Source organism: Oenanthe melanoleuca, chromosome 1 (assembly GCF_029582105.1).
Source record: "Oenanthe melanoleuca isolate GR-GAL-2019-014 chromosome 1, OMel1.0, whole genome shotgun sequence".
Lineage (NCBI taxonomy): Eukaryota > Metazoa > Chordata > Aves > Passeriformes > Muscicapidae > Oenanthe > Oenanthe melanoleuca.
The window spans coordinates 71,817,444-71,841,717 of record NC_079333.1 but is presented as its reverse complement, the minus strand read 5'-3'; the positions used below and the strand labels follow the sequence as shown (position 1 = coordinate 71,841,717).

Sequence of the window (24,274 nt, the reverse complement as noted above, 5' to 3'; positions counted from 1 at the left end):
TATTTTGTTCCATTTTATATGTTCTATTGGGATAAGTAATAGCATTAGTCTTTTGAATAAAAATTGTGAGAGAAGAATGTCTTCTGGAACAGGCTTTGGAAAGTTGAATGTAAGGTTCTAACCCAAATTACAGTGTGACTCTATAATTTCAGATATTATTTCAAATATTTGTCCTGTCTTTCAGATTTTTTTTTTTAATGTGGTACACAGCCATATTTGGATTTTCTTCTTCATATTTCTTCATCTGTGACAAGGGCAATTTGTTTCCTGGCTGAATCGTTGAGATGTGAGACTCTGTCCTACCTATTTCACTTCACATTTTCAAACTGGCATAAATCTATTCTATGTAGATCAGGCCCTCCCTACCACAGCCATTTAGGGACATTCATTTGGTATCAGTGACATTTAGAGTTTCAGTGTCTGTCTGAAGTTAAACTAGCCACCCTCACCTCCTTTTAAGATCAAGGTAGAGGAATGAGGACAGAAGAGCTTGCCAAGATGCCTTTCTGAGAATGGGGTGTGTTGTTCCCTGGAGGTGCTCCTTTCCTTTCATAGATACTGGTGAACATCAGGGTAACTGAGATTTAGTTCTCTTACCTTCCAGATTCTGGCTTCCTTAAGTGGATCATACTTTATGGTCTATGACTGCCTTTATAGTAAGCCTGGGCTAGAAGCTGATGAAATAATTCTGTCTTTGGGTAGGTGGTCACCACAGCAGTCAGCATTTTGCTTATCTAAATTATAAATGGCTTGAGCTTATATCCATGTTCCTTCATAATATGGACACTGGAAAAAGTGTGCTGCTTTTTTAGTTAGAAAGTACTGAGTCTCATAAACCAAATGATGATACTCAGTCATGATCACTGAAGAAGTTTCTCAGACATCTTGAATGAGGGAGCAGGATGAAAGAAAGATCTTAAAGATCTTACAAAAGAAATGGAAGTGCTCAATCATTATCTCAGACAGAGGGAATAAAATCACAGAAAGGCAACACTTGACTTAAAAGTGTAAAAATGTGTCTGCAAATAATGCTTCTTTAAGGCTGTGGAAAGATCTGGCAGAGCTGACACAGCAGTGTGCTGTACCAAAGCAGTGCATGAGTGTGGGTGCAGAGTGTGTGCTTCAGTCTGTGTCCTTGGGGAGGGGAGAAGCAAAGTGCCAGCAAATTCAGAGCTTTGGGAGTGTGTGTGTGTCTGTAGTAATGAGGAATTCCCACTGCAGTCAGCTCCATGATTCTGGGAGGCAAGTTCAGCTGGACCACAAGGCCTGGTGAGGAATCCACGAAGAATCTGCGGGGATCCATCTGTCTAAATGTAAACCATGAAACTGTCCTTAACTTAGGTTTAATTCCTGGCTGCATTCATCAGGTCTATTTTCCATGAGACCTGAGCAGATTGCTCTTCTCTGAGTTGCTCTTCTCTTCTAACAATGTGTGAACATGTTGTAGCATAAAATTGGTCTTCAGGAAAATAATTCCATGCATTAGAAAAGGACTGGATAAATAACTTAGAGATGAGAATCCAGGAGATGATGAGACTGTTCATATGAAGAGGGTTTCTGTGCAGGATCCTGAGATCTTCAGAGCTGCTCTGGCATTCCCAGATTTTGGCCTCATTCTCCCACATACTGGACAGGGAGACATAGGGTAAGGTGGTGACAGGGCAGTAGCTTGTATTCAGATATCCCAAAGACATAAATTTGCTAGGAGATTCAGGAAATTTAGAACATGCACAAGTGTCTGAAAACCTCTACTGCAGGTTTCCTCATAAAATAATCTTTCTTCTTGTTATCTCTAGAGTCATGATGAGTTATCATGTAATTTATTTATTCTTCTGTTGATATATTGGTTTCTACATCAGTTTATATGTAGGATGTTTTATTTTGACCAAAATTCTTTCTAAAATTCCAAAGGCTAAATACTTTTCTGGCTTGATACTAATCTGTGCTTGAGTACAGTAGAAGGAGCCTGAGAAACAATAGTGTCATTGAGAAAAAAAATGTGTACTTGCTGCCTACTTACTACTCAGGAATTCTGTATTACTTGTGTGAATTGTGTTTAGTGATTTCTTTGCCTGTACCTTTGAGTATTCTTTTTCTTTATTTCATCTCTTGCCTCAAAAATATACAAATGTATTTATCCCAAAAATGTGTTGGCATATGGCTATACTTCTTTGTCAGCCTTCGATGACAGGCTGAGAAGTCTTCTGGGTGGGTGGGGGGGTCACTCTATGCATGAATTCAGACTACAAGGTAGCTGAAATACTGTTTTCCTGTAGTTTCAGCATAAATCCTAAATATTGTAATTAAAAATGGAGCACAGTTTCAGGTGTGGTAGCCTGATCCAGTAGCTCAGATGTGTGGTGTGCTGGGTTGACCATTTCTGGATGCAGGACACCCTCCAAAGCCACTCTGTCACTGCCCTCCTCAGGACAGAGAGAATATAGAGAAAGGCTTGTGGGTTGGGATAAGGGAAGGGGGAGAACATTCACCAATTACCATCATGGGCACAACAGACTCAGGGAAATTAGTACAATTTATTACCAGTCAAATCAGACTGGGGCAATGAGAAATAAAATAAACTATTGAAAACACCTTCCCCTCATATCTCCCCCCTTCCTGGGCTTAACTTCCCTCCCAGTTTCTCAGCCTTCTCCCCACCAGCAGTGCAGGGTGACAGTGAATGGGTGCTGTGGTCAGCCTACCATGCCTCTTCTGTTCCTTCCTCCTCAGAGGGAGGACTCCTCACAGTCTGCCCCTGCTTCTGCCTGGGGTGCCTCCCAAGGAGACAGTCCTCCATGAATTTCTCCATATGAGTCCTTCCCCCAGGTGCAGTCATGGAGCAGGCTGCTCCAGTGTGGGTCCCTGCAGGGTCACAGCAGCCCTGCCTCAGCACAAGCTCCTCTCTCCACAGGACCTTGCTTCCCAAAGGGTCACAGCCTCCTGTGGGCATCCACCTGCTCTGGTGTGGAGCTCTCCCCAGGCTGCTGGTGGGTCTCTGGTCCCCTGTAGACCTCCATGGGCTGCAGGGTCCCTGCTGCCTCACCATGGGCTGCATGGGAATCTCTGCTCCTGTATCTGAAGCATGTCCTGCCCCACCTTCTTCTCTGACCTTGGTGTCTGCAGGGCTGTCCCTCTCACATATTTTCTCTCCTCTCTGTGTCTGCAGTTGCCATTATGCAGTAATTTCTTTTCCCCTTTTAAATCTGTTATCCCCAAAGTGCTACCACCTTACTGATGGGCTTGGCCTTGGCCAGTGGTGGGTCCATCTTGGAGCCAGCTGGCTTTGGCTCTCTTGGACATGGGGAAAATTTCTAGCAGCTTCTCAGAGAAGCCACCCCTGTATCTCCCCATCTGCCAGACTGTGGCATGCAAGCCCAGTGCGTGTGGATAAGGCAGTGCAATCACAGTTTGGGTCATTGGCATGGCTCATGTGCTCAGATTTGCTGCCTCAAAAGTCCTTTGATGGTTCAGGACACAGTACTACCTGTTTTCCAAGACATAGTAAAACTCTGTAGTAAATAGAAAGTCATTCAGGATGCTAGTTTGTAAACTGGTATAGTGCTGATTCTGTGCAGCCCCAACAACAGCTCCTTTATTTGAGCGTGATTGCATGGGAAAAACAGAGGAACTTCTCAGCAGTGACACACTAAGGAATGGACAGTTCCTGCTGTTTTCCCAATGGCTAATTGAAAGACAACTGTGTTTTTGTAGTTTTGTTCAGAGCATTCCTCATGACGTGTCATGCAGCAGCAGACACCCACCATTGCTGGCAACACAGTGACGCCAGGATGTGGGATCTGTGTGTCCTTCTGCTTGTCTGGGGGTTCCCCCTCACCCAGGGAAGGCACTCCTAAAATGCCAGTGCATTACTGAAGACAAGAGACTAGTGCTACATCTGTGCCAGGACTGCATGCTGTGCCGTGCTCCCAGTGTTGTAGAATTATGTAGTTGTGATGGAGGGAAGTAATAGTAATAAAAGCTACATGTGTGCCACTCTTCTACTCACAGTTTTATTTTCCCTGCACAGTAAGTAATTTCCATGTCATCCTCTACCTGCTATTCCTTTTCTCCACATTCCAGCTTCTCTGAAAACAGCAGGTTTCTCCTTCCTCATGTACTAAATTAGAAGCCAATTTTCTTGCCTTACCTTGTCTTGCCTGCCTCAGTACCTCACCTTCTCTGTGCTTACTTCTTCTGTCTCATATAAGGTTTCAAATAGCTGTAGGAACCTTCCTATCAGTGTCTGAATTGAGCCAGCATTGATTAAAATGGCTGCTTGGACACATATTTTGCATACAGACCCATCAGTGCAGGGTTTGATTAGTTATCTCAATCCTGTCTGTATATTTTGATTTCATTTTGGTGATGCTGATAAGTGAGTGTTCACTTTAATTGCTTTCAGATATTATGTGGGTAGCTTTGGTACAAGACACTGTCTGACATAGATTCAAAGATAGGTCCCTCACACACCAGAGAGATGCATTTGGGTGCTCAGCAGGATGGGGAGGAGTGTTTTTCAGAGGGTTTTTGAGCCAGTGCTTCCATTTATAACTTCTGAGCTTCTTCAACATATTTTTTCAGCAGCTGTTCACACTCTCTGTCTTTTTCATATGTTGTGTCAGGAGCAGCAGACAAAAGCCAATTCCAGGTAAATTGAATCCAAAGTGAGGTGAGCTGAAACCCATTTCAGAATACATGGTATTGCAAATATGCTTTAGGCCTCCATAAATGAAGTAGAATCATATTTCAGTTTGTCTGTCAAACAGGTTTTTGATATAAAAATCTGAGAACCTGAAAGTGCTGATGATAATGTCCACAGTGTGGATGAACTCTTCAGCTACAATAATTTGCTGCATAGATCAAAAACTTTTTGTGGCAGGATGGTGAGGTTGAACATCCATGGAAGTATTGAATAGCACAGACACAACCATGGCTTTGTTCATTATACATATTTATAAAACTGGATGAACAACAGAGCTGGGGAAAGTGGAGGGTGGAAGGTAGTGAAAGCTGTCAGTGAAGCAGGGGGAGTTGCCAGTTTTTATTTAGTATGGTGGACCTGAACCAATAGCTATTGCTTCAGACTCACAGAATCACTTATCACTACTTTATTTTTGTTTATTAATTTTATTGCTCTAGGAGTTGCATTGAGGGCAAGAACTGCTGCATACTAGGAGCTTTTAAAGATATTTTTGTCGGTGTACTGAACAGAACCACTTGAGTGCATGTCTGGTGTGTGTATTGATCTCATAGACTGTCTCCTGCCAGGTGGGTAATAAATGCTCAGCTGTGACAGCTCTGAAAGTCTAACAGCCAGACCACCTCTACAACAACCTCTGGTGTAATGAGGGGGAAAGGATTACAGAGCAAATAAGGATCATTCACTCTTTAAAAACAATTAAATAATTTATTTTGCATGCAAAAAGGCTATTAGGAAGGAAACCCTTTCCCACTTGCCACTCAGATGTTTTGAGTGCAAGCACTGAAGTTCAGCAGTTGGCTGGTGGAATCTCCATCCCAAATTTATAGTACCACATTTATTAATTTTGTTAATGGTGCATCTCTATCCTCCGGGTTTCCAGTTTTCCACTGCTACTGCTTTAATGGAAAGTATTATCTTGCTGTGAATGAACTAAAAGAGGAGAAGAGGTTTTCTCTTCTATTTATCATCTGTTTACAGGGTTTTGATTAAAAGAATAAATGCATTTCTCCAGCCAGCTCAGCTAAAACAAGACCATCAATTCCTCAAAGCTCATAAAAGACTTGGAGAAATAAATCTGAGGCATTCACTCTCCTGACAAGCTGCCAGAGCCTGCAGAACTCGCTTTCACACTGGCATCTTTTCTGCCCTTGATGTCATGTGCAAAACACGAGGATTTGTACCGTGCTAATCCCTCTAATGAGGGCTTCTCCCAGCCTCTATATAAACCCTGCTCAAAGCTGTGGCTGCTGGGCAGGCACCACAGAGTCAAAGCACCCGTCTTTTGAGCTGCATTCGAGGCAATTAGAGGCTGGGATTAAACAAACACCCAACACCAGCATCCTCAGCAGCAAGGGTCATTATCCTGGTTGGCTGGGGCATGGAGCTGTGGTGAGGCCAGGGTGTCCCGCAGCATACAGCTCCCTGCTCTTTGCAGCCAGGTCCTGCAGGGAGGCACAGCCTGCACCCAGCTGCAATGGGAGCCCTCAGGTGGCTCTTGTGGGCCGGGCTGGGCTGCCTGAGCTGCTGCTGTCCCCCTCTGGCACAGGCACAGTTTCCCCGTGCCTGCATGACGGTGCAAGCCCTCCGCCTGAAGCGCTGCTGCCCAGCCCTGGGGACAGAGCCAGGCAATATCTGCGGGGCCCTGCAGGGCAGGGGACAGTGTGAGGGGGTGCAGGCAGACACTCAGCCCTGGAGTGGCCCCTACACTCTCCAAAATGTGGATGACCGGGAACGCTGGCCCCTCAAGTTCTTCAACCAGAGCTGTCGGTGCACAGGTGAGACGGGTGCTGGGGGAGGGCACGGGGATGGAGGGGTCTGCTTGCTCCAAAGGCCAGAGACTTTCCTGGTGGTATGAGGCATCAAGAAGGCTTCAAATATTACCATTATCCTAAAAGGTCTTCCATATTCACGATACTGTTGGTACTTTCTCGGAGCAGAAGTGTCAAAGAAGTGTTTTCTCTTATGTGAACTTTTGTGTTTTCCTCTTTTCCCATGAAGTTGTCCCCATAGCCAGAGATCCCCTTCCTCCACAGGTTTTTGGACCTTTCAGTGCTGCTTTCAAACCTCTATCACTGCTACTCAGGTGCACTGGAGCCTGTTTGAAGATTTATTCCTCATGGACTAGCACTCTGCATAGACATAGCTCTTTGCACCCAAAGTCTCCCAATATCAGGCCAGGGTGTTTCCCAGGTTTGTTAACTAAATTTACATCTTACATTGGTCCAAACTGTGTCTGTAAGACCACCAAAGAGGCCATCCCATCCTCTTCCTCCTTATCTCTGGCTACACCTTCTCACTGTGACTTTACAAGGGCTCCTGAGTTTGCATGCTGGGAGGAGATGTGCTTGAAGGCTAACCTGGCCAAAGGGATAAGGTTCTAATGAGACCACTTCCCTAGTGCTGGCAGGAGGCAGTGAGAAGGAAGGTGAGCTAAGGGCAGAATTAAGTGACAGGACCCTTTCTCAGCAGCAGCCCCAGCTGAAGGGGGGTAAAATGAGCAAGAGCTGCAGCCTCAGCCCAGACTTCTGTGCAGGGCTGGCAGGAGATGGCACCACTAGTAGGGCAAAAGGCTCATCCCAGGAACTGAAGTCTCTTTCTAGGCACATTTCAAATGAAACCTGAGATTTCTTGTTGAAAACATCAAGTTGTTTGAATTTTCTGACATGAGAAGGATAAACTGCTTTGCTGCATCCTGATTCTTAGAACGAGCTGAACTGTTTTGTCTAAAATGTATACCTTGGCTCTCACTGCCAAGAAAGCCCAGATCAATCTGGGAAGGCAGCCCTGCAGAAAATTTCAGTCAAAGAGGTTGAATTTTCCAGTGCGGTTATCAACTGGAAACAGAGAGGTAGAGGCAGATGACTTAAATGGATACATGGTGTTACCCAAACTCCTCAAAATAATAGCCATAGATTTTATAATATACATCAAATTTTATCTCTTCCTTTGACTGGATTTCAAAGCTTGTGTGAAAGGACTTTTCCAGATTGTCTGCAAAGAAAAGAAATTGGATGCACACTTTTATTCTTAAAGTTTCTTATATACCTCCAAAACTTAAGTCAGCTATTGCATACAGATCCTGGGCCAGAAGAACTCTGGAGCACATGGACATGCACCAGTATTTACACAGTTAAAGTAATTAGAGGATCAAAACCTGGGACTAAATTGACATGTTCTGCATAGGCAGACATCCATTTACTTGTCCAAGTAGAGATAAGCACTGGTATTTGATATTTGCAGGACTGGATCCCAAGTTACATGAGCAGAATGTAGTGTCCTTTCCTTCAGCTTTACTTCTGAGCTGGCTGCTCCCCTCATCTCTTTAAATCCCTTGGATTCCTCTTTCTCCTTGCAGCTTTTTTAATCTAAATACACCAATGATAAAACAGTAAGCGAAATGTATCCTTAAGCATGATTTTCAGAAAGTTTTCCTGGGCTGTACTCTGCTTGATACTGTATGCAAAACCATTTCTGGGTGAATGCTAAGAAGTTCACAGCTGTGTGGGATTTGAATTAGATCTGATGCTTTTACAATGCTGGTGATGGTGGATCCGTGTTTATTAGGGTTTTTTGTGGTTTTTTTCCACTTGATTTAATCCACTGGTTGGTTGTCTCCACACCTGCTGTAAGTGGTGTGATGTGGTATTTATTTGGCATCTAGAGCTATGCTACCTGTGTGACATAACGGTAGGTAACATGCAGTAACAGAAATTAAATATCCTCATTCAAAGGGACATCTCTGCTTTAAGGTGTCTTATTTTCCAAGTGAATGTTATGTGCAAACTGCCTGTTTGGAATGGTTCCTGGATTGTGCAAATTCCAACACCATCAAGGCTCTTTCTAGCACTTCAACAATATAAACTCTTGGCATTGTTTATTTTTTAATTTAGTGATGGTGTGAATGATAAGCTATGGGAACTCCAGCAACCTGATGATTTGGTTAGGCAGTGCCAACCAAACATGTCACATTGCTGATGGCAATATGGTAGGAAACTGGAGGAACTGTGAGGAGCAGGAAAGAGATTTTCCAAAGGTGGGATTCTGGAGTTTTACACAATAAATTTAGCTTTTTGCTAAAAAGTCTGTATCTAAGGATAAAAGAAAGTCTGAATTTTTTTTCCATTTGTTGATGCCATTCACTGAGGAAAAGTACCTTAAAATCATATCTATCCAGGTCTGGGTCCTGAATATTTATGGAGGCCCCTCCCCCCCCAACCTAACCTAACCTAACCTAACCAAAAAGAAAAAAAAATCCCAAATGCAAATATGGGTGAATGGCTATAATGGGATCAGATTAATTTTTCCATTTCTAGGTTTCAGCAGATAATATGCGTTAGTTTTTCTTTAACTTAGGGCAAATAGAACAAGATTAGAACAAAAGATGGATCCAGCTTCCCACTTTTTGTACCAAGGTCAATAAGCAATTTCAGGTTTGTAGTCAGAATGCTGCACATTTCACTCAATGTGTTCGTTGCAGCAAAAAGATAATCTCTGTAAAAAAATATGGGGTTATGGCATGGCAGTTGGAAGAGTTTTTAGTGCTTGACTAATTTCAGTTTTGAATCTGTTGAATGTTTGGGCGTATCTGAACCAAATACAATTGGTTTGGGTGCCCCTCATATTATTCAATTTATATAAATTCTTAAACTGAAACTACCTGATGAAAGATCCTGACAGTGTGCAGCACTTGTGAAGGAGAATGTGCTAATTTGTTTTTCAAGAAGGTCTGAGTGTTATATTAGACCAAGTGATGGATATGTGAGTCCAGCCTTGAATATTGAAGCTTGTAGCTGTTTACACAACAAAGCAGTATTTCAGTGAGATTGTTAAATTCAGTTTAGAAGAAAACTATTTTATAAGACTTGTGAACTAAATGCTATTTTGAGTTCTACACGATAACGTTGTACTGCTGGGATACAGATCTGATATAGCATTTAAAAAACTCAGTACAGACGACTATTGTGAAAAACCACTGCAGTCAGTCATGTGGTTGCCAGTACAGATTGTGACAGTGATTAAACAGTGACGTAGTTTGAGTTCACTGAGGAGTTAAACATAATTATAATCCTTTTTTTCTGCTTTCATTTTCTAAGGTTTACGTTTGGGCGTATGCCAAACATTATTTTTTAATAGAAGTTTCTTGAGAAAAAAAAAATTAAATCCTTTCTAATTCCTGTGCAATATATTCAAGTTGGGGACAGATGATTTAACATCTATTCTTTAGCTATAATCAAATTGTCAGTTAAGCCATGTAGCTTATATGATGGCTACCCCATGAGCTAAAAATTGGGCCACTGAAGTGGTTATAAAATACACTTCATTTACTTGTTGTAGGGTAATGTGTCTGTGGGAAAATACTGACCCTATGAAATCCAGTGTAGGTACAGATCTTCCACATCCTACAGCCTGTAAGCATGTCCAAATGAAGAGCTAGAAAAGAGAGAAGAGCTAATAATTTGTCCCATATGGTAGCAGTCCTGATACCAGCCTTGAGAAATTGCAGTATGCAGGTGTTTCAAATCTAATGTAACTCCTGCTTCAATGCAATAGCTGAAGAAATCTGAAAAGAAGTCCTTCTCCCCATCTGAAAAATGATGGGCATTAAACTGGTCTCTATAGAAGGAAGAGGGATGGCAGCTGCTTGGGTTTCATCTTGGTACACTAAAACAGGGCAGAAGATGGTAAGCGTTGAGCGGGTTCATTTTTACTGAAGAAAAGACACTAAGTTGATGAGTTATTAATTTGTGTTATGTTTGGTGACTGATGACTAAGCACATGTTTCCACCACTAAGAGGTAGAATATCCATGAGCTCAGGCAACCCCTAGGCTTGAGAAGCAGCTACAGTGGTGTGTGATGGCTGGTGTTAGCTACACCATGAGTATGAGCACATATTGAGTGTCAGGTCATGAGAAGTGTATTTGCCATGGATTGATCCACTGGGAGAAGTAGCATGGCCATAGTGCCTACAGAAACAGCCAGATTCACCCAGCTTGACTGAGAAAAAGCTCCTTAAGTGTTGGTGAGATTGGGTACAGAAGAAGCCAGCTCCCAAGGCATGTGATCCCATCTCCAGACAAAAGGGTTAATGGAGAATGGTTAATGGAGATGATTTTTTTGACCAGCGGCAGTGCAATGGACATTCCTGGAAACAGTGGAACAAGCAGGGAACATCCAACAGTGATATGATCTCCTTCCTGTGCACCAGAATGACCTCCCACACTATATTCTCTGGAAACCACAAGAGATGATAATCTCTGTTGTCCCTGGCAGAGCCTCAGGAAGGTTGTACACTGAGTTCCTTTGTGTTATTTATTCACTGAAGGTGAAAAAATGCTAAGGCATGAATCCTTGCATATTCCTAGGGTTCCTGTGTGCAAAAGGATCTTGAAAGGGTCTCACTGCCTTACTGAAAATATCTACTGTGCACTACATCCTGCTATCACGAGATTATTTTCCCTGCTCTTGTAGAGTTGTACCATTGAGGTCCAGATCACTAGCATAGCAGACAGGGAAGTTAAATTGTAAGAAACCAGCATTTCACAATGCTGTCATGTGGGAAGTGCACACGGCCATAAATGAACTTTCTGGGAACAGTAATGTATAATTTCCAGATCAGTGTCCTGGTAGAGTGCTTTAGAAACAAGTGCTGAAAGAATGGTTTGGGTGGGTCATAAAAAAACTGGGTCTGATTACTGCAGTAATTCCTTTTAGAATTATGCAAAATCCCACAGACCGCCATCATTTTCTTGCCATTATAGCTGCTGCATAACATCAGTTTTGTGATGCATGGAGTCTGTTGAAAGAAAATGACAAAAAGCAATTTTTGATATCATGAAGCGTTGTTGTTTTGCGGGTTTCTGACAATGGAACATTGCCAAATAGAGGATGTGACAAAAATGTTCAGCACAATCAGCAGAAATATTGCAGTGTGAAATACCACTTTTCCTGGAAATTGTCTCTGGTTTGCAGGTCTCCACTGCAGTCCTCCTGACTTAGTAAGAGCTCATGCCCTGTTGAAAAGTGACGGGGGAAGCAATGGAAAGAATGGAGCCCTTCGATTCCTTCATAGATAGGGTGGTTAAGGGAGAAAATCCTGCAGAGCCCCAGTTGGATATAATTAGCTCCTGCCCAAGGGAAATGGGTTACAAGTCATTGGTTCACCTGGCTCCAGATAAATACAGCTGGAGAAAAGCTTTCTTCCCATGAAAATAACTTATTTCAGGCGTTTTCAAATTTCTCCTCAGAGCCTGAGGAGGTGCATAGAGTATGCACCTAAAATACATATATTGTCTGATAAAATTATTTCAGGCATCAAGACCTGCAGATTCAAAGGGCCCTTCCTGAGAGAGGGCTAGGCACCATCAGAGCCTCAACAAGTGACTGAGAGCGTCTTGTTTTGGTACCAACCCAGACAAACCTGGTTCTGCATTACTTTGGTTCTGTTAGTGCTGTATTTCAATGTGATGCTCATCCAGCTCTGTGAGCAGATGGGTCCCTTAAATGAGTGGAGGAATTTGTTGACAGAACTTTTCACGGTTAATTCCTGCTTTTTCTGCCTTCTCTTAAGGATTGAATTGTACCCAAGTGTGAGAAGCCAACAGATGCTTTTCAGAAGTTTGGGGTCCATGACTGAAACTTGAGCAGTATACATGGCAATGTTGCAAGATATTCTTGATATTTGTCATCTGGTCAGTTCAGGCAGGAGTATATGATGGGCCCTAATAACTAAGCTGAGTCATGAAGAAGAAAAAAGACACAGATAGTGGAGTACTGATAACAGTACTGATAACAGTAATTGTGCTGTTCTGATGGGAACCTGAGGATACTGTGATCAATAAATCTTCCATGCTGTTTACCCCCCAATACCCATACAATCCACACAATCTGCTTTGTTTTCATGTAACTTGCTTTTTTGTTTCATGTACTTGATTTTTCTGGTGTATGTCTACATCCCCTTCAGCCAGTGCAGACCCCTGGCTTTGGGTGCCTTCCCTCATAGCTGGAACATGGCAGCTGAACCCAGCTGCTCCTACCTGCATCATGACAGAATGCAAGCCATATATCTGGAAATTGTCCTCATGGGTTGCCATCAGGGTGTGCATGATCCAAAACCTTGTTGGAATCTTCATGCCTATTGTCCCTAAACTTATCACTGATCCCCAGCTTCACAACAACATGTAAACTTGGAGATCTCTGAAGCAATTGTGACCAACCTACAGTTGGTCCAAACTCTGCAGTAAGTCCTCATATCTTCTTGGCAGGTGTCATAGGAGTCTGCCACAGATGTTTACCATTCAGCAGCCCTTACCCTAAAAGCTAGACATAAGCTTCAGGGCCTTGCTGGTAACAGCCCTTGTAACCTTGGGGGTCTTTCAATTTGGTAATAAGTCTTGTAGCCCCTGACAATCTGAGATCTTGCTTTAATATTAATTGTTGTTCTGGTCATAGGCTCAAGCCTACAGCCTAGGGACATGCACCCATCTGGGAACATTTCATAAGGCACTTCCTCATCCCCACGTTAATCCTGGCTCTAGCAGCACCAGTATGTGTGGTGAGCAGTGAGGTTTGTGGCATTTTGGAAAACAGTTGTCATGGCTGCTGCGGAAGGAGTGTGTGGGGAGTTGGAGGGGAGGTTGAGGATGGGTTACGGAGTCGGTGCAGGTTTTTGATAGCAGCATGGAGATCCCAGAGGACCCCTGGTTGCCATTCTGCTCCCCCCTGCCCCTGGGAGCACTTCCCCATGTCCTACAGAGCTGCAGCCTGCCAGCACACAGGCAGGGAGCAGGTGTGTACTGTGGGAATGGCTGGTTGTTCCCTGGCTCCCCCAAAAACGGGGGAGCAAATCCAGCAGGGCTTTCTGCTGCTCCAGCTGTCAGCCACAGCCTGCAAGAGACCACACTTAAAGCAGGCTCTGCTTTCCTGGGCTCTTCCATCTCATCAGGGACTCTGGGCTAATATCCTAGAGCAGACCTGGTTACTTGTCTCAGGAGTGATGCCAGCAGGGAACCACAGTGCTGCAGTGTTTCTCAGGCTGCTATTGCAGCACTACTTAATAATGCTTAGAGCGTGACTAGCACAACCCCAGTGCTTGTCCTGCTCTGTGTTGGGCCCCAGATACACCATTAAGAGGCACTATTTTCACACAACTTTTGTCCTTAAGAGAGCTGTTTTGTTTAGGGATTTTTTTTTTTGTGCTTAAGGATCCATGTGAAGTGACCCTGTTTTGAGTTTGATCCTGGAAGTAGAGGAGTACTTGAAAGCCATTCGAGCAAAGCACTTCATCAGCGGCTTAACCTCAATTTCTCAGCTCTCTCAGTGAGAGTCCTCACGTGCCTGAGGACTCTGCAGAGCTCTGAGCACCTCGGGGCGTCAAGCCCATTGCCCAGCACTTCCCCAACTGGCTGAGTGTGATTCTTGGCCCTGCTGTGGCTCTGGGAATTGAGCCAGCCATCCTTCTGGTTAGCCAATTGGCAAAGCTGCCAGTCTGCTCAGCTGCTGTCCTTTCCAGGAACTGGCATCTCTGGGGAAGAAGAGCATTTCACTGTTGTTTTCCCTGATTCATAGTGTGACTGATTGTTCTCTCTTGATCCAGGAAACTTTGGTGGCTACAACTGTGGCGAATGCAAGTTTGGCTGGACCGGCCCTGAGTGCGACAGGAGGAAGCCAGCAGTTGTCAGGAAGGACATCCACTCCCTGACAGCAGAGGAGAGAGAGCAGTTCTTTGATGCTCTAGACCGTGCCAAGACAACCATTCACCCAGACTATGTCATTGCTACTCAGCACTGGAGAAGTCTGCTTGGTCCAAGTGGAGAGGAGCCCCAGATTGCCAACTGCAGCATTTATAACTACTTTGTTTGGCTTCATTACTACTCAGTCAGAGACACACTCCTGGGTTAGTGCTATTCTTTTCCAGGGGGCTCTGCAGGTAAAGAAAAGGGTGGAAGTTTGGGACCAGAGTGCTACTGCTTTTGTGGCTTTCAGTGGGTCACCAAGGATAGGATTTGCCTGACTAACCATGGTCACTTTTTAAAACCAAACTAGCTTAGAAGTTTGGGTATCTAACCCTATGCTTTCTCCCAAATTCAGATTCCTTGGCCTCATGGCTTTTCTAGACAGAAGTGCCTATACCAGCCCCTTTTCACAAAGCCTACTTCTTGTAATTGGTGCACCTCAGCATGGCTTTTCCACCTGGCATCCCCGTGTGCAAGCTGCACAGCCCATATCTGTCTCCTTGCTGGAATCTGTCTGCTACTCTGCACTGGGTATCATGCAGTTTGCCCCTCTGCCACAGTTCCATTTAGCAGGGCTGGAAGAAGCAGCCTCTGGCCTAGTGAGACCAAAGATTCTTCAGGGGGCAGGGCAGTCAATGTGGAAAGGGGAAACTTCTAGTGCTGCTGCAATGGTAAATAAATACATATGTGGGTTCAAGGTTTCTACAGTGATAAACAAACCCATATGTGGTTTGAAGCCTCTCACCTCTCACCCAGCAAATCACAATACAAGAAATAACAAGCACAATTTGAAGAAAATTGGCAAAGGATTCTGGATTTCTATTGGCATGGAAAATGCTGAGGTTCTCTTGATAGATACATGGTGCAAATCTTGCAGCTGAGCAAGAGAATGAGATAATGCACATATCAACAAGGAGATAGGGTTTTAGAAAGTAAAATGACTTTTTAAAATCAAAATCCACAAAAGTGAGAAGAAATCTTTACAATATCCAACTTTTTAGGGAATGAGAAGTTTTGATAAACATTGAAGTAAATATCCACAGAGGAGTTTGTTTCACTTGTCCTAAGTAAGGGATGTAGCTTCTGATGTGTGCACACTTTTTAAAGATGCAGAGCTGAAGGTTTTCGTTTAACTCCACTCCAGGTAATAAAAGGATGTGCTGTCTTTCTCTCCAGCCTTGTTTGACACCTAAATGCTTGTTTTATTGTCCCTTTGTAGGTCCTGGCCGCCCCTTCAAAGGTATTGATTTCTCCCACCAAGGACCTGCCTTCGTTACTTGGCACAGGTACCACTTACTGTGGCTGGAGAGGGAGCTGCAGGTTAGTTGAACAGCCTTTCCTTTCCCTTGCACAGCTTCTCCCTTTTGCTCTGTCGCTTTGTTGAGCCAGCCAAGGGTAAGCTACCTCCTAGGATAGATTCTCCCAGGTGTATTTGCTCTTTGATAATTTTTTTTTGTTTTTGTTTTAAGTGAAATTAGTGCTTTCTGAGTGCTGAGCACTGAATGGTTTCTCACTATGAACAATGATGTGGAGGTTATCATGGAGATTTTTTTCCCTTCATCTCCTCAACAGAGGATAGAAGATGTGAAGTATTTATTAATAAAACTGAAGCAATGCCTTCATGTAAAACTTGGTAACAAATATGGTTGGCTGATGTTGAAGATACTGTTCCTATGAAACCAGCTCTAAATATTACTCCCTTTAAATATGACATATTGTACATTTAATACATACATATATTTAGCAATATGCCTCTTAAACAAATATATGTTAACATGCCTGAGAGTCAGCTGCAGAAGCAGACTAATTTCCATTTGCATGACTTCTATACTGGCAATGTTGCTGTATTTCAGCCTTACAGATCTCTAATGAAAATGGTTGCTTATCAAAATAGCTGCAGGACCTTGCTTGTGTGAAATCGTATCTGGCAAGCAAGCACAATCAAATGCACTGTACTCCCCTATTAACACAAGTTCTGATTCCTCCCCAGGGCCAGTTTTCTGGAACGAAAGCCAACCACACGCACAATTTTACCCATTACCCACTTACATCACTCAAAGCCTCTTACTTGCTTAAGGCTCAATTCATCTGTGCTCCTGCTCTCCTGCCTGGCTCTGAGTTGGCAGGCAGCCTAACACAGCCAGAAGTGCAGTCCCACAGTAGGGAGACTAGTGACAATGTCTTTGCTTAGACTGATTTAATGCCACAGTCTTGTGGAAGGAGCTGGAGCGGCACTGTGAAACGCAGGGAGTTGAAATGCAGAATGAAAAGCTGAATATTCAGTGAAACATCCAGTCAAACAGCTTGAAGGAGCCCCTTTCCTTCTCTTCCCTTTGGAGCTGATTCCCAACCACTGCATTTCTGTGTTTCAGCGCCTGCTGGGCAACGAGTCCTTTGCGCTGCCCTACTGGAACTTCGCCACGGGCAGGAATGAGTGTGACATCTGCACAGACCAGCTCTTTGGGGCACCACAGCCCGATGGCCTGATCAACCCCAGCTCCAGGTTCTCCCGCTGGCAAGTAGTTTGTAACAGGTAGGGGAGTGTCCAGGGCAAGCTCACATATGGAAACAACCTTTCTGTCACTCAGCATTGACAGCATGGGCTGCTCTCTCAGTGTGAGTGGGCATCAAATGCCCATCAGTTTATGTGTAGATGGTTCTGTGTAAACTTTCTCCTATCGTGGAAGTGTATTTTTTAAAGGTGATTCCTCTACACAGGATTTTAGTTGATTTAGCCAATTTTTGGCTGCCAAAAGTCGGAAGAGTTTCCCTATTGGCAAGTATCTTTCTAAAAAAGAAGTGCTTGTGTATTGGTTCTCTATAGCATACACCCAACTGATCTCAGCAGCAGAAAAAGAAAATTGTTTTGGCACATAGGAAGCTAGAGATAGGCTGGAAAGCCTGCTACCTTGTTTTGGATGAGACTTTAACCTTGATATATTTAAGGCAGTTTGGGGATTGACTTTGAAATATCTGAGATTTCACATGAAAAACAGCACAGAGCCAGCCAGGAGCTTGCTGCCAGCTCCATGTGGGAATGTGCTGACTTGTGTGAGAACAGGGCTTTGACAGGGGATTCAGATGTAGGATCAGGATGCTGTGACATAAAATGCTGGTGGTTACAGATACCCATACATCATTCTTCTCTCAAGGGCAGTGTACAGCTAGTCAGACAGAGGTGCTGAAAGCTCAGGGTTTTCAAAAGAGTCTCTTTTTCTGTATACCTAAAGAGATACTTGAGATTCCAGCTTTAGGCACCAGCTGGCTTTAAGTCTTGCCCCTACTTTTTTTCCTCAAAGATAAATATGTTTTTTTTCTTGAAAACTAGAGTGACTGAACTTTTGCATTACCAAGGGTAAACTGAGAAGAGCTTTTGTTTACTTCAAAAGTTTCTGAAAATGCTGTTTCATTTCACACTGAATAGAAAAGATTTATTTTCTTTCACAAGTGTTACACTGTTTTTCTCCTTCTCCTTCCCTCTTTCTCTCTCTGATATAAAGGATTTTCTCCCCATTAGTTACTGAATAACCCCTACAACAGCAGGTTGTTCTTGAAGGCCCTGAAAAAAGAGGATGCAATGCAATGCTCTTGCTGTTCTAAAGGGGATGAGAGATGGCAAGTGAAAACCTGTTTTCTGTAATTCCTTGCCTTTTCTTAGCTCACATTTCCCTTCATTTTCCCTCTTTTTGTTGAGTTAAAAAAATAGTCCTTACTCAGGAGTGAAAGTTTCTCAATTCAAAATTGAAAACTCTGCTTTACATTGCCTGACAAAAACTTCTTCCAAAGCCCTTGGGAGGGGAGAAGGCACGGTGGGAGTCGTGCTTGCCTTTGCTAAAGCATCCTCTCTCTGTGGACAATGAACGTGGTGCAATGAACTCTCGGCCTACATGACTGCTGCTCCACAGAGGATGCAGGGCCACAGAAAGCCATGCCATGGGGACAGTCCTGCACTAAATTAATCTCCCAGGAGGTGTCCACCCCAAACCTCTGCTCTCTCCCACCAATAGCCGAGACCTCCTTGCACCACACGAGAAAAAGCCAACAGCCATCGCCCGTGTCCCGCTGACTGTGCCTCTCTGTCGCATGCCCAGCTTGGACGACTACAACCGGCTGGTGACGCTGTGCAATGGCTCGGCCGAGGGCCCGCTGCGCCGCCGGCTGCCCCAGCGCCCCGGCCGGCCGCTGCCCAGCGCGGAGGATGTCCGCAGCTGCCTTTCCCTGCAGGACTTCGACAGGCCCCCCTTCTTCCGCAATTCCAGCCTCAGCTTCAGGTCTGTCCTGCCCCTCCTCTGGAGCCGCGCTGCTGTTGTCCGTGAGCGCGTTTGTCAGCCGAGCGTGGCCGCGTTTAACTCCGGGTGCTGTGCCCGCCCGCAGGAACGCGCTGGAGGGCTTCGATCAGCCCGATGGAGCCCTGGACTCGCCCATGCTGAGCCTTCACAATCTGGTGCACTCTTTCCTCAACGGGACCAGTGCTCTGCCCCACGCAGCTGCCAACGACCCCATCTTTGTGGTACGTCTTTCACCCCCTGCAAGGTTGACCATGGCTGAGCCCCAAAGGCTCCTTCATCACAAGAGATTTGCAGAACAAATAAAGTGCATTCCCTGAAAAATAGTTATTTAAATAGAAAAGGAGGAATCCTTTATCTTGAACACTGCCACACCTGCATAAATGTTGAAAACGTAGTCTGTAAAATAAAAAATAAGATTCTAGGGAGAAGAGCTGCCATTCCAAATCATGCTGCCTTGAATTACTTAATTAGGTAGTATCTAAATCTAATGGCTTACATCACTCAATTTTACAGCAACAAGGTGGGATAGTTATTTTAAAGCAGTAGATTGAGTGGTTTGTTTCTCTGTTTCAAAATTTACAAGCTGAAAGGAAGTCCATCTAATGTCAGGGTGTTTCTTGGGAAATATAAAAAATGTGATCTCACTGGTGCATTGGAATAGTACTGCACTGCCATGAGCAGCATAAACAGCTTTGTGCAAATAAAAAGCCAGTAGATGACTCTGCTTAAATATCTTTCTCCCCTAGTAAATTCATGCAAATTTATTCTCCTCTTTTTTACATTAAACCACAGTGTTTACATTACATATATAAATTCTTTATATATTATATTTATATATTATGTAGATACATTTCTTTCTTATTTTTAAGTTTTCAACCTTTTTTTAAAAGAAATTAGTCTAAATACTTATGTAGTGGTTCTTCAGATTGTTTCCTTTGTAATTCTTTAATGTCTGCATTAGTTTCTTACTTACACAGTGAAATTAATTTGTAATTTTCATTGAATTTTCATTCATTTTCAATGAATTCATGAAATTCATTGTAATTTTGTCCAAAAGATTATTTTCTATAGGATATTTTCCAAGTTGTTTCCAGAGTTGTAGTTAAAAAACATGAGTACATCAGAAATTAGTTTCAGACATTTGTAATAGTTGTCCGTAACAACTTTCCTGCATTAGTTAATTTTAGATCTATAAGCTGACCTGATCAAAGTCATGAGCACCTGGAGCTGTGGAGCTGGTGGCAAATGCTCTAAAATGAGCATGGTGGAGTCAAATTTCCTTCAACTTTCCATACTTGTTCAGAGCCGAGAAGGATTAAAATAATTCACATGAATGAGCTCAGTGGCTCCTCACCTGTGATGACTCACCTGCCCATTTGTTGTCAGCTGATGTTAAACTGTCTGCAGAGAGATCTTATTGTGAACAAGCAGCAACAAGGCTGTATAAAGCAAAATGTCCCACGCAGAAGATCAGCTTAGTCTTCTCATGAGCTTTCCTGATTTCCCATTCTGTAAATCCCATCTAAATTAGATTACCCTCTTCTCTTTCAAAAGCTCCAGCCACCTCATGCGTTTGCCGAGTGTTTTAGAGGTGGCTGAGCTCTGAAGGAGCTCAACACATGTGGGTGGCCATGCCTGGATTTGCAGGTTCTTCACTCCTTCACCGATGCCATCTTTGACGAGTGGCTGAAGCGTTTCAAGCCGCCTGCCAGCGCCTGGCCGCAGGAGCTGGCCCCCATCGGGCACAACCGGCTGTACAACATGGTCCCGTTCTTCCCGCCGGTGGCCAACGACCAGCTCTTCCACACTGCCGAGCAGCTGGGCTACACCTACGCCATCCGCCTGCCAGGTGTGTCCGGGGGGTGCTTGGCCAGGGCGGGAGGCAGCTCCACTGCCCGCGCCACAGGCGTACATAAAATAGTTAACCTTTCACAGAATGCTCAGGTCTGTTCACCTGCCCGCTTCCCAGCGTGAATATTTGGGTACCTGAGAGATGTGTTTTGTTGTAAATCCCCAATTTTAATGATTTTCCGTATCCATAGCTGGGATGTTCCTTAGTGTTTGTCTATTCATTTGTGATTAACTTTGACACGAATCAGACAAAGACAAAATAGCAAGAAAGCAAAGCAATTATGTAGAAAATCCAAATTTTGCGAAAAAGATATTGAAGTATCTGTAAAAGGCAGAAGAGTAAATCTGCATGAACACCATGCTTCAGCTTCTTTTCCAAAGATTAAATCTTAGTAGTTTCCTTCTCCATTTAAGTTTTACTTCGAGAGGCATAAGGTACTTATCTAACCTGTGGGGGCAGGAATTTCTTCTAAATGTTTACCATATATCTCTCATTTTAATCTATGGAGATTGTTTAAAGGTCTATAGACTGCAAAAGATTGAAACCCTTGTCCTCAGGCTTCATTCATGCAGGGGAGCCCTGATTTGTGGATTTGCTAGCTGCTTCTGCAGTGTTTTCTCAGGGGCATCCTCAGAATTTTCCCTGACAATTTAAACTTCCCTTCTTATGAATTTTAAGTTTTTCTCCCTTTGGATTACTGTCCCTCTTTCCTGCTTTGCAAATGTGGATGCTCCTTTGGCATGAGGCACCCAGAGAGGAACACGGGTAGCTTGTGATTCTGTTGCTTCTGACTCACACCTAAATAAATTGTCAGCTCTCCATGAAGGAGTGGATCTATCCCTGTCTGCATGGCCTGTGTCCAGACAACACAGCTTTTATATCCAAACCCTTCTCTCTCAGCTAAAAGAATAACTTGCTAATTGTACTTCAGGTAATCACATTAGAAATAAACATATATTAATACATTGCTGGTTCTTATTTGAAAGGTGATAAAACAGTAAACAATTCATTTTGGGACTTTTCTTATTTTTGAAATGATTGCATGCAACCTTTTTGAAGACTGCAGATTGGGGCACAAGACTTTTAATTGCTTTTATAGTCAGTGTGACATCTCCCTTAGCTGTCTGTCCCCTCTAACCCATATATCCAGATAACTTTTGAATATGTGCAGCCCTTTTGTGAGTTTTTTTTTATTATTGCCATCTCAGTATATGCAGCATTCTTCAGAAAAGGAGAGCAGGCAATTTTTGCTTCTGAAAGCACAGATGTAAACAAAAAAATTCAGAGGAGCAATGTTATTATAGGAATGAGCAATATTATCTTAGAAGACAGTGGTTCTTCAGAAGTGGTTCAAAATCAGCAGATGCCATCTCAAGCTGGTCAGCAGAACCACACCAAGTAGGGTTTTCAGTTAAAAGTTTGACAATAGGCTGCTTTGTGGTCTTTAGGAAAATTTGAGGGCTTTCTGTTGACCAAAATAGCTTGGAAGCAGCTTTCTTTAAATGTCACTATAGAAAGAGTTCCTTATAATTGCTTATTCATAATTTTGGCCAAACGAGATGAAAGAATGGTCTGTTTGTCTTGTCAACTTTAATATTTTCTAATCCCAACGCTTAAATTTGTACAAATTGTTGAAGTTAAAATTCAGCTGTAGACTTCTCTGGCAGGAAGCATCTCCAGCTCTGGTCTGTGTCTCAGTCACGTGGTGTGTTATGAATTTTGCCTGTGGTCACTAAGCTGCACAAATAATCATAATTATCAGCATGTAGGAAATATTATGTCTTCTGTGTAAATTGAAAAATTGAATTACGGGCTGTGCTTACTTCAGTTGTTTCATATTTCCAGGCTCCCTTGAGGAAACCCAAGCATGGGCTGTCATGGTTGGATCCACAATTGCAGGAGCACTTATAGCTCTGGCTGTGCTTGTTCTGCTGCTTGTACTTTTCCAGCACCGAAGGCACAGAAGAGGTTTTGAACCCCTGATGAATGTGAGCTTCAGCCCCAAAAAGTACATGGGAGAGGCCTAGTGCCCTCAATCCTTCCTTTGCTTGCTCTTGTAGGGACTGACCTTGATTGCCTTACTGCTATCTTAGCTGAGACTTTATTACACACTCCTTTGGCAGCTCACTAAACTGTTCTCATTCAGGTTTTTCCTGTTATCTTATGTGAAGTCTCTGGATACATATGAGCAAAGCCCAATTCAGGCTAGATTTTTCTCATTATTAAACGTTATCTGGAGTGTGTGACACCTGTAAATCATCCTCTATAGATTTAGTTCAAGACAGCTGAGAATCCAAGTAGGAGAAAACCAACTTGAATAACCAAGATAAATTTTTACCTCAATGTGTTCTTGATTTCATTTAGCAGCATTAAGATGTGCTTAAAGTTATTAACTGTAAGTGTATATTTGAATAATGTATTATTTTACAGTTATCAATAAATATTCTGAATAGCATAGTCTTGTTTTAAGTTTCAAAATGTTTCACGCTGTTTGACAAAATACTATAGAAACTCCCTGGTTACAGTTTATTTCAGAATCATGATCAATTCTGTATGTTATTTCCAATAAAGTTGATGAAAGCAACAGGAAAACTCCAAAACTCCAGCTCCTAAAATTTAAGATCAGGAGCTCCCTAACACCTTGATATACACAGGTGTTTTACCTCTGTGTTAGGGACTTTGGGCAGAAATTGAAAGTGGGACTAAACTTTTTTGTCTTTGATGTGCTGCTCTATGAAGCTAGGCTTAAACTTCCAAATTTCCAAAATCTAGGAACCCATTTGTGTGGTTCACCTGTGTTATCTTGGAACAGTTTTTTACATAGAAATGACATCTTGAACAGATCCTGTCAGCTTTGGTGCTTGATATATGACACTAATGGAGTATTCAGACTTCGTGTATTGTGAGGTCTCAAGTCTTATAAAACCTTTACTTTTGTCGCCTTGAATAAAAAAATTCAGTTAGTAACAGTTTCTGGCATTTCTTTTAGGGCAGCTCAATACCACCTATGGAGAAAGAAGATGGATTTCACACATACTTACCTTTGAATATGTGTAACTCTCAAAACTTACCTCTAAAATGAGGACTTTTTGAGTCAAACAAAGTTGTGATTTGCTCACCACACACTCAGCCTTTGCTCCATCAGGTGGACAGCAGTCTGCTGCCATTTCTGTTTTGTGGTGTTTTTGGGGAATCCCAGTGCAAAGATGTCAAAAGTTGAAGCACTTTTTGTACAGCAGCTCAGCTCAGTACCTTAGTTCCCGACCCAGGCTGCCTTTTGGGGTTTTGTTATTCAGTGTGACCTGGTGCTGAAGACAGAAGGAGGTCTCCAGAGATCGAGGTTACATGTGCCACATTAGTTGACCCTGATCTGTGTCAGAAGGCAGCTAGGTCTGAGACCTCCATGTGTCTTTCTCAAGGAGTTTTCAGCTGTCTTCCAGCACTACAAGGTCTCCCTGGAGCCTTCTCTTCTCCAGGCTGAAAAGCCTAGAACATGGACCAGTTCATGCTAAACACTAATTTAGAGACCTGGTGTTGGATGGAGATTGACACATTTTTGTCCTTCATGGGATCTGGATGCAGAAATTTAGGAGGCACTCTAGATTGCTATTTGCAAGGGTTGGTGAGAATTTTCCTTGTCACAGGGTGCCTATCCAGCTTCATCAGCTTGGAGGTTTGGATGCTGCTGTCTATTTTGCA

The 24,274-nt window shown here is 43.2% G+C and overlaps 1 protein-coding gene across 2 annotated transcripts; it reads left to right on the top strand.

Annotated features, from left to right (window-relative positions):
* The first annotated feature begins 1,206 nt into the window (after positions 1-1,206).
* On the top strand, positions 1,207-23,544 carry DCT (dopachrome tautomerase). Of its 2 annotated transcripts, none has more exons than XM_056487350.1 (8): positions 1,207-1,269; positions 14,296-14,595; positions 15,654-15,754; positions 16,807-16,967; positions 18,526-18,705; positions 18,809-18,944; positions 20,371-20,572; positions 22,421-23,544. In XM_056487350.1, exons 1-8 carry the CDS (start codon positions 1,230-1,232, stop codon positions 22,600-22,602), a joined length of 1,302 nt encoding a protein of 433 aa, XP_056343325.1. In that variant the 5' UTR covers positions 1,207-1,229; the 3' UTR covers positions 22,603-23,544. The 2 variants fall into 2 exon arrangements, with proteins under 2 accessions (XP_056343325.1, XP_056343234.1); XM_056487259.1 differs by lacking the exon at positions 1,207-1,269 and adding an exon at positions 6,173-6,477.
* The last annotated feature ends 730 nt before the right edge of the window (positions 23,545-24,274 follow it).

Bases quoted from the DNA above. Each gene is read 5' to 3' on its own strand.
- DCT (XM_056487259.1), top strand. From the start codon at position 6,177: ATGGGAGCCCTCAGGTGGCTCTTGTGGGCCGGGCTGGGCTGCCTGAGC. The intron at 14,596-15,653 runs GTTAGTGCTATT...GTCCCTTTGTAG, and splicing joins AGTCAGAGACACACTCCTGG to GTCCTGGCCGCCCCTTCAAA. The intron at 18,945-20,370 runs GTACGTCTTTCA...CTGGATTTGCAG, and splicing joins CCAACGACCCCATCTTTGTG to GTTCTTCACTCCTTCACCGA.